Genomic DNA, 10,840 nt, shown 5'->3' on the forward strand with positions numbered 1-10,840 from the left:
AGCCTGTCCAACATGTGCATTTGCTTCAGATGCAAATAAGAAATATGCACAATCCAAAATGTGTGTTATGAATTGAGAATATGTTGACGGTCTTATTCTGATGTGTCTGAGCAGGAATCAGAATCAGATGACGATTATGAGGTGTGTGACGCAGATGACAGTGAGTATCAGTTACACACACTAAACCTGAGCAAATGAATGCAGAAAAACAATCTCTCTTGAATGAAAACCATCTATTTTCTGACACTCACTAGTTAACGAGAGACCAGAGGAGACAACGGAGACCCGGAGACCATCGATGCCGACACCGCGACCTCGAGACATGTAAGACCAGTAAACACCCAACTATAATACATCAACTCTGCCATTATATCTCATTCACTATCACTTCTGTTCTTTTAGGAAGAAACCAAATCCTGCTTCGATACCGGTACACACATCTCATTTCTTTAAAAAACAGTCATGCATTATTATTAATATCAAAATCTAAACATGTTGTGATCATACTCATGCATTGTTGCAGAAACCAAGCATTCCTCACAGAGAGAGTGAAGGTAACTATCTAAATCCCTCATGATGAGATTGTCATAGAATAGCAAAAGCAATGTTTTTTATGCTTGAAATCTAGCATACAGTAAATGTTGCATCCTGCATTATTATTATTATTATTATTATAAGATGCATCAAAAGTCAAACTCATGCATTATGCCACAAAGTAAGCTCTGTTTTTTAGGGGTGTAACGATGCCCTCATGTCACGATTCGATATATATATCACGATACCATATTATTGAGATACACCAAGACCTATGATAAAAGGTTAACAAAAAATGTACTGTTAATTAAAATGCTAAATTTGGTTTAACATTGTGTGTGTAAATGAATAGTCTTGGACTTGGTGCTGGAAACCCAAAGCACAGGACAATAGAGACACCAGAATAACAATATTCACGATTCTGAAGCTGAAAATATAGTATTATTATTGTAGATGAATATGCAGTCTTTCACTGACTAGATATATTTAAAATAATGTCGGCCACTTTTTACTGGTAACGTCAGACATCTGGCATTATCAGGACACACAAAATATTCCTCCATTGCATTATTATACATTATATTCAACATTTATATATAGTAGAGTAGTTTAATGTAGTACTGACAATAAAACTTGAATTTTTTCTCACACATTCATTTTTATTTTGGGTGAACTATACACAATACATAGTCACTATCCACGATACATAATGGTGTAAATCCGGCACATCCTTGCATGCATGCATATAGAAATAGCCTTCTGCACAGCGGTAGTGTGCTATATGGATGCCTTGTAGATGTAACCAGAGTGAAAGTCTCCAGGTCATCTATATAGTGCAACTTAACCAAGACCTTTTGTTGGTTTGGTCACATGATCTCCGTTACAGCATCATCCACTAAAACAACACCAGTAACTATCCCACGAAGCCCACCGGACACCATGTCGAGTCCGTCGCCAACAGGGTTTCAACGAGCCAGGTAATAAATCACTTTCACTTCACACTGTAAAACACATCAAATCCCACAACTGAACTCATCTCCTTTCTCCTCCAGGATGCCTCTGCCTCGACAGGTTCCCTCCCAAGGTAAGATTCACGCTTAAGATCATCATCTCGGTTTATAAGGCAAATATAAGCATCAGATCTTTCCTTTTCGGTCTGTTTATTAATATTATTTTATCCAGGCAGAGGGACGTTGCCGTCAGACAGCAGATCGGCTAGAGACGCTGAGGAGGTCATTACAATTATTTTATTGATGCATTTCAAATGCATTTACTTCTTTATGCATATATTTTTTCGGTAACACTTTAAATGATTAATCGTGATTAATCGCATCCCAAATAAAAGTTTGTGTTTACATAATAAATGTGTGTGTACTGGTACTGTGTATAATTATTTTATATATTTAAATACACACACATGCTTGTATATATGTAAGAAACATTTGCATGTATATAGATTTATATATAATGTATATTATATATAAATTATAAATATTTTATATAAAATATATATAAAATATATACACATAAACGTGTGTGTATTTATATGCACAAAATAATTATACACAGTACACACATTTATTATGTAAACAAACTTTTATTTTGGATGCGATTAGTCGTTTAACAGCCCCAACAATAAGGCTCATTAGTTATCAACCTTAATTAACATGAACTAAGAATGAACTGCACTTCTACAGCATTTATTTATCTTAGTTAATATTAATTTCAACATTTACTAATACGTCATTAAAATCAAAGATTGTATTTGTTAAAATTAACATTAGTTTTTATTTTATAGTTAACATTTTTATTAACTAAAATTAACAAAGATTAACTAACACAATAACACATATTTTGCTCATTGTTAGTGCATGTTAGCAACTACGTTAACTAATGAACCTTATTGTAAAGTGTTACCCTTTTTTTTTTTACTTGACGAGTGACCCTGATGTTAGTGTGTCTCAGTTTGCAATCAAGAACATCCCAGCATGCATCACTCTGTCAGTGTAATATCCAGTTCTCTCACACAGGAAGCTGGTGTGTATAAAAAGGTTTGGTTCGCCAGCAGCTGTGACCGCAAGACAGCAGAGGACGCTCTCATTCGCTCAGCTAAGGCACGTCCGACCTGCACAAAACTACACTGCATTTTACACAACTGTGTTTCATGACATTGCATTAGAGATTCCTGCAAACCCTGAACTATAACACATCAACTCTGCCATTATATCAGTTCATCACTGCTGTTCTTTTAGGAAGAAACCAAATCCTAATTTGATACGTCTCATTTCTTTAAAAACAGTCATGCATTATTAAAATCAAAACCTTTAGTGAACATCCATTATTGCAGAAGCCTGTTTGCACAATAAAACCGTGATATATGCATCATGCATGTTGATCGTATTGATAATGTGTGATGACGCCTTTCCAAAGTAGTTAACATTGTAAATCTAGCTAAGTTTTTTATATTTTCATTCTATGTACATTTATAACACTAAATTTTATGTAGGGATGCACGATATATCTGCAGATATGTTCCTTTTTAATGTTATTGTTATCGGCTCGATAAGAAAATGTGGCCGATATATTATTAAAGCCGATAAATAATGGATTATTTCCTTCAACTGAGGCAAACTGGTCGACGTGATGGTTTCGAATTGCTTGAAATATGATTGTAATAACTTTAAAAAGGAAAATATGGTTGAGCGCAACATGTGCTGTTAGGCTGCATAAAATTATAATGAGAAGTTATAATTGTGTGCTTGGGACGTGGCTTTTAATGGTGAGACTTTTGTTTTTGTAATCCGGCTCTCAAAAATTATATAAAAATGTGGATTATCGGCCAATATATCAGTTATCGGCTTTTCAAATATAAAGAATTATCTGTTATCAGCCAAAATGTTCATATCGGTGCATCCTTATTAATTTGATGTTATATGACCATGGCATTAGACTTCATTAAACTAGTCAACACTCCTGTGTGAGTTTAAAAGGTTTAAATAAAGTAAAAAAAAAAAAAAAATTCTTTCTCTCTTCTGATCCATGTAATCAATCTCATCATATTTTTTCCTCTTGGAAAAATCACAAAAACTGATTTTTTTTTCTTTAGAGACTGGAGCAATGCAATGGAAATATTTATGGGTTTTCGTTTTGTTTACGTTCACCACTATAGACGACTTCTGCTTCTGAAAACCTCAAAATGAGAAAAGGGTTCATGATTTGTAGAAAATAAAGATGCACCACTATATTCAAAACCAGAAAATATTAACCATGCATTGACCGGACTGTTGGCAGACATTAGAAAGTTGACCAAATGTTTATCAGACAATGCAGATAATCTTAAAACATCACAAATTATTACCGGCTGCTATTATTCCTGTAGCTAAACCAGAAGAGCATGGCGCTTGCAACGCCAAGGTCACTGGGTTCGATTCCCAGGGAATGCATGAGCTGCTGATAAAGTGTATACCTTGAATGCAATGCAAGTCGCTTCTTTGGATGAAAGCATCTGCCAAATGCACGAATGTAAATCTTAGTCTATCCCTATTTGAGATGTGGCTAATCCGTATGTGGCTTTCTGTGTGATTGCCTTCAGGACGGCTCGTTTCTGCTGAGGAAGAGCTCTGGTGTGGACGCGCAGCAGCCGTACACACTCGTGGTGTTTTACAACAGCCGAGTTTACAACATCCCCGTCCGCTACATCGCCTCCAGCAAACAATATGCTTTGGGGAAAGAAAAACAAGGAGAGGAGGTAAAGAAGGACATGATACACTGACGTATTTGGACACTTAAAAGTCATTAAACAGAAGTTGCGATAGTCTTTCCTCCCCGATTGTGACGTATATCCAAGTGAATCGGCTTCTGGAACAAGAACAAATGTAGGCCTGTCGCAATAATCAATATATCGACTTATCGCACAACATATGTACATGACTTCAATCATTTTTGGTGACGCAACCAAGATATCGCCCATTATGTTTACATGATAATGAATGTCACCAGCATTGTGCCTATCGTGCTGTCATCTTGTCTGTTCTCCGTGTCAGAGGCAAAAGTGCGGCTCGGCAGTTCCTTCATGATGAATAGTTTTAGTCATACACAGAGCGGTCGTCGACAGGTGAAAAAAAGGCATCTTTGGGCCGTTTTAGTGTTTGCCAGTTTGAAAGAACAAGTCCAAATGCACTTGATTTCAAAGCTGCAATCCACAGTTCTGGGGCAAATATAAACATCACGGCGTGAATAGTTTTAGATCAGGCCTGTTGAGCATCTGTGCCTTTCTTCATACTGACATCATCTGACTGCTAAGCAGCGTCTGTGTTTTCAGCAATAATGTGCAACTTTACTTTACAGAAGAATAAAAAACCAGGGAAAAAAATCTGTAAATGGAACATAAAAAAAAAAAAAGTATTTACTATTTATTCAAGTTTTGTTTATTTAGGATATTACATTTTTTGACACTTTATTTCCATGATCTAAAGAATTAATAGATTGCTGTCATTTGAAAGTGTGTAGGCCTACTTGCATTATTATGTGTTATATTATGATTATATATTCAGTGACATAAAATGGTCTTAAAATGGCAATAATATTGTTTATCGCAATTATTTCAGGGACAATATATCGCACAACAAAAAGTAGTTATCGTGACAGGCCTATGTAGGCGGGACTTGATTTTGGCCACTGGGAATTGACCGTTCGCAAAAGCCACGCCCCTTAGTTATTGTTACTACGCCCGTCAAACAATTGAGAACCATAGCCATGGCTGGGTTGCGATCCATACATTAAGTGATTGGTTTTGGAGTAATGCAGCAGACATATCCTCCAGTGCACGACAGAAATATAGACAGAATAGCGCACGGGAGCACATGCACAAAACAGTTTTGTAAAATTATATATTAATCATTTTTATTTGATCATATATCATTTTACAAAACTGTTTTGCGCATGTGCTCCCGCGCGCGCTATTTCAGTCACAACACTGCAATCAGAGGACGCGCTGAAACATCAACTCTCGATGCGTTCTCTTCATTCATAACTCATAGCCGACTGAGAAGGATATATTTGTGTGAATAGTTGTGCAACTGCGCGAACTTTGTTTTGAAGTTTAATGTTTGAGTTCCAGAGGAATTTGTGACTGTGTACCTGTTCAACCACATCAAAGTTTCGTAATTAGTAAGTCCGTGCTTTTTCTCTTTTTTTCTCTTGTTTGCTGACTGATGAGGGGCCGCAGTGCCGTAGTGAAACGGTGTGTGTACATGTAGCCTATTTTTTTAATAATAGTTGCAAGCAATCATAAAATACAGCAAGTTTTAAGCCCGTGCAGACCTCACTGCCATAGGCGCATCGTTTCACTATCTTGCTGAAATCGGAATGTTTGACGGAGGTTTTTCTCCTTAGTTACAGTTGCTGAGCTAGGATTGGACGAGAACCGTTCGAGGGCGGGGTTTTGCGAACGGTCAATTGATTGGAGACAGGGATAGTTGCAGGTCGAAAGTGAAATGCTACAACAGAAACTAACTCAGGCAGCTTTCGCGACCAATTTGCTGCGTCGCGATGTAAAATCTGCATCTATGAAGGGCACATTCGAAGGCAAATGTCATCACCGTGGCACAGAAAACAAGCTTGTTCAAAATAAAGGTTATGCACGTGACGTCACTGTCGGTCACACACACACTGAGTGGCAGAAACACTGAGCGACAGCATTGGTTTTCAGCGTGAATGCCTGGAAAAACACACAAAACACATGTAAACCGGGAGAGAGCTTTGAGATTGACTGTATTAATAGATTTGACAAGAAATCTGAGGTATATTTTTACAGACTGCCGAAAGCTAGAGAGCAGAGAAGTGAATGATCGCTGCAAATCATAGAAATAACTGGACCCAGGCAGAGAAAGCAGTTATGATCTTGTGTCAATATGCTGGATTTAGGGGTAAATCATACCCTAGGGCCTAGGCTATATATTATATTGACAACTCATCAATTAAATATTTACCATTGCATATTCTGCATAATTGGATGTTTTTAAATAAACACTGACAAAAAACTATACAAGTATTAGGGCTGGACGATATTATGATATATATATAACATTGATATAAGTGATCAAATGGATTTAGACCAATATTATATTTATATAAAGCGTTCACATGCAAATTTGCTTCATGTATTTCTCCGGCGTTGAAATCCGGCTCATATAAATGTCAGGAAACACGATTTCCAGCTGCATGTCAATATCCACGGATCACTGGATCTTTGGTAAGTTGTAAGAAACACTATATCGAGTCCAGCCTTTAGTTTAAACTTATAATTGTTCGTTTTACTGGCGGTTTCGCAGTTTCCTCTATTAAATCCAGTCACACCGCAGCTCTTCTGCCACTCAGTCCGGCTGGGAACGTGACATCAATGAATTCCCTTTATTCGAATGCTCCTTCAAATCCGTGAAATGAGGGATACAACAGAAGGATCCTCCGTGCCCTTGTCTACCTCAGAGGTCATTGCACACCAGTGATGACAGGATTATTCACGGCCTTCAAAAACTTTGAATTGGGACACAGCGATTGTAAAGACCTTTCAGCAAACCCACTACTTGAACTTACAGATACCCACGATTGATTGATTGATTGATTGATTGATTGATTGGGGTTTGCTATTGGTTGATCTGACAGGTTGCCCCGCCCACGCGCCAGTTAACACATCATCAGAGAAGTCTGTGCAAGAGGGGTGAACTATTAAATGTATTAAAAATGTACTTGAGTATATTTTTAGTACAATACAAATATACTATCATGCATTTTTTTATACATTTAACAGTACGTCTTTTTCACCTGGGGAAGTTAATCTGTTTAAAAATTGTGAGGGGTAGTTATTTTTATTTTTTTATGTGCACGGATAAATCATTAAACCCTTATGTGCTGTTGGGGCTGTTTTCATCCACTACGGGGTATTTTTGAGTCTTAATTTGGCCATAACTTTCTCCGTGTTTCAGCAAATGGAACGATTTTTGGTGACAAATCTTATTTTGACACATATTTTGGGAAAATGCTTTGAAATTTTTCAAAAACTCAACAGTACACTGTGGGCAAATTCACTACCCTTTCGTTATGTTCGTGGCTGAAAACAGCCACTACTTTAAACTGCTATAAAATGTATCAGATAAATACACACACACACACACACACACACTTTATTATGCTATTATACTCCATATAACTCCATGTAAAAGCCAGAAACTACGCTTTATTTTTCACAGGCCTATCTAAAGGGTTAATGGTGCCACCTGGTTATCAACAGTAAACATTAAAAAATGTACCTCTTCCCAACAGGGAAAACCACCAACAATCAAAAATGCATGATTATATGGTGTCATGGCTTTGCAATCAAAAAATGTGGTTATAATGGAAGTCAATGGGGCAAAAACAGCCACGAACAGTAAATGAGGGAGAAAAAGTTAAAATCTGATGCTGCACAAAAACTAACAATGCATCAAAACCAATGTTGTTTCTAATCTTTGACATGTCCAAGACTGTGATAAAAGGTACAAAAAAAATCCAGTCCACAATCACATTTTATATTGAAAATAAGTAATTTTGTGTGTTTTTCCCCCCAAATCAGTGACATAATTTATGAATTTGGCAATTAAAGAGTTAAAAGCTTGATTTTTTTAAAAACATTTAGTAGTTTTGATCAGGACTGAGGTTGAGTAATAGATTTTATGCAAAAAAAAAATAAAAAAAATGTATCTGATACATTTTTACAGCAGTTAAAAGTAGTCAGCTACGAACATAACGAACGGGTAGTGAATTTGAACAATGCACAAGGGTTAAAATAAATGCTGCAATAGTCCATAAAATATAAAAAAAGAAGAAGAATTGCCTCTTTTGATTTCATGCTCACATTTAAATGGCATTCAGATAAGTGTGACTTAAGTGTCCAAATACACTGCATGTGGTGAACAGAGGTAAAGTTGTCCTCTGTCAGTCACTAACTCTCATCTCTCTTTACTCTCCAGCGTTTCGGCAGTGTTTCTGACATCATTGAGAACCACCAGAAGTCTCCTCTAGTGCTGGTCGACTCGCTGAGCAACACCAAAGACTCCACCAAACTCCGGCATGCAGTGAAGCCATGAAGCAACAACAACTGAAGACTGCAGGCTGACAAATATAACTGTACTGACATACAACTGTGTGATAGTTTCACATCTCACCTTAATAGATGATGGAAGAAACATCCACGCTTGCGAAGCTGGGACTTGCTGCTACTTTTATAACTTATTCTAGTGAATGACAGACAGGACCGTTCGCACAAGGCGCGCGCTACATGTTCAAAAACAGCAGAATTATTTAAAACAACGCGGTATTTTTAATTTGACGCGACGGACGGAAAGCGAGACGCCGAAAAATCCATTCGAGACTCGCATTGCAATGATGAGAAAAGTCCGTGTAGCGCATGTTTACATATAGAAACGATCTAAAAATTACAGAAGAGCAGAGTAGAGAGCAATGTTAAGCCTATATGAAGATGCGCAAATAAGGTACAGTTTAAATGTTTATTTGTTGTTGAATCGTTGTATAAACATTTTGTTTTATATAAAGTGTGTGCAGTAAAAAAATAAATATGAATCTTTTTACTTAAAGTTAGTGTGTTGTGTACTATGTTAATTAAAATTATTCATATAAATTACATTTATTTGACTAGTCACGTGAGTTCATCAAAAATATTCTTTAGAGCATGCACGCTATTTTGCAAGAGTCAGATCTACATATAACAGTATATATAATAATAATATTTGTATATTTAAAAAAAATTTTGGCATAAATAAAAATGACTTATTTTTAACCACATAGTTCTGTTGCTACATCCACATTCAATGACTGTAATTTGGTTTATATTACTTTTTAGTTGCAATAACTGGAAACCTTGTGGGTCACTGAAAATGTATTTCTAGATTTGACCATCAGTTGACCTGCTATATATATATTTTTAAGTTAAAAGCCCAGTTACATAATGCTCATTCTCAGTGTGTGGGGTAAGGCATTAAGTAACACGAGTTACATAATCAGATTTTTTTCCAGATAACTGTAAAGTAACGCATTACTTTTAAATGTACAACAAAATTAGTAATGCAAGTTGCTCCCATGCATTGACTGACAGCTGTCCTGTCCTGATGTCTAGAGGAATCGTGTGTGCAGAGGCGTCGTGTGTAAGAACATGATGGTTACTGTAGTTCTAGACTAAATGTGAGCACGCATTTACTCATCTCACTTGCACAAAAACAGATTCAGTGTTCCTCAAAATGAATAAAAACTGACATGAAAACTCTGAAATGTTATATACTTTATGCATTTAATCTCACTTTATTAGCCAATGTCTTTGCTGCTGACCTTCCGTGATCTACCTGAGGCTTTTGATGGAAAAGGGCCTTTAGACTTGCCAAAAATATAACTTTTTTGTTTTTAAAAACAAACAAGCAAGCCTAACCCAGGTTATAAAAAGTAATGCAAAAGTAACTTAACTTATTACTTAACATAAAAGTAACAGGGGAACACAATATTGTAACGCGTTACTTTTAAAATGTACTTTCCCCAGCACTGCTTGTTCTCTCTTGATATAGTCCTAAATTATGAGTTGTAGTATCCTAACTAAAATTTCATTATCACTATTTCTTTTTTCAGTATACAAGTGTAAAAAACTGTTTAACCCATTAAGGTAAAAAAAAAAACCTTTTTTTTTATAGACATGAAAATGCACATTTCGAACTTAAATGGTTGTAATTCAAGAATGCTTTGGAATATAGATGTAAGATCGGTCTTGTTTTAAAGAATACATTTGGCAGATTTTTGTTGAAGTGAAATAAATTAAGTTAAATAGAAAAAAAGTTATAAAAGTTTGAGTTTATGAAAATGTACAATGTTAAAAATTTAATTATTCATATATTATATAAAATATATATTTAAAAAACCTGGTGGACTCTAAAAATGCAAAAAAAAAAAAATCAAAGCCAAAAATCTAAACAAGTTGTGTTTCAAATTTTAGGTTGATATCTCAAAAAATGAGCGTTCAGTGAGATTTAGTTTGGGCGCAGTACCACACTTCTCCACTAGTGGACATTACTGCCCATATAAGGGCGCCGCCATTTCCATAATGTTGTTTGAGTCTGAACCATTATTTTTACCATTTTCATACAATTTATGAAGTAGACATCCTATTCAGAAGTAGTATTGGAAGTTTGGCAGATTTTGAAATGAATTCAACCTCTAAGAAACACAGAAGATCACGTATGTGCATTATAGCTCGCTGACACATCACTAA

At 35.9% G+C, this 10,840-nt stretch overlaps 1 protein-coding gene across 4 annotated transcripts in view; it reads left to right on the forward strand.

Annotated features, from left to right (window-relative positions):
• The window catches only part of blnk (B cell linker), a 36,276-nt gene extending 26,373 nt beyond the window's left edge, over positions 1-9,903 (forward strand). For 2 of the 4 annotated variants that reach the window (XM_079636308.1, XM_079636311.1), the window contains 10 exons: positions 115-160; positions 255-324; positions 403-430; positions 524-554; positions 1,421-1,511; positions 1,587-1,618; positions 1,717-1,766; positions 2,565-2,648; positions 4,127-4,282; positions 8,541-9,902. In XM_079636308.1, coding sequence (XP_079492434.1) covers positions 115-160; positions 255-324; positions 403-430; positions 524-554; positions 1,421-1,511; positions 1,587-1,618; positions 1,717-1,766; positions 2,565-2,648; positions 4,127-4,282; positions 8,541-8,657 — 705 coding nt within the window. In that variant the 3' untranslated portion in view covers positions 8,658-9,902. Of the gene's footprint in view, positions 1-114; positions 161-254; positions 325-402; positions 431-523; positions 555-1,420; positions 1,512-1,586; positions 1,619-1,716; positions 1,767-2,564; positions 2,649-4,126; positions 4,283-8,540 lie in introns of all 4 variants that reach the window. The other 2 variants (XM_079636309.1, XM_079636310.1) reach the window with 2 other exon arrangements.
• Positions 9,904-10,840: the final 937 nt, after the last annotated feature.

The sequence above is a fragment of the Phoxinus phoxinus genome (assembly GCF_949152265.1).
Source record: "Phoxinus phoxinus genome assembly, chromosome: 14".
NCBI classification, from domain to species: domain Eukaryota; kingdom Metazoa; phylum Chordata; class Actinopteri; order Cypriniformes; family Leuciscidae; genus Phoxinus; species Phoxinus phoxinus.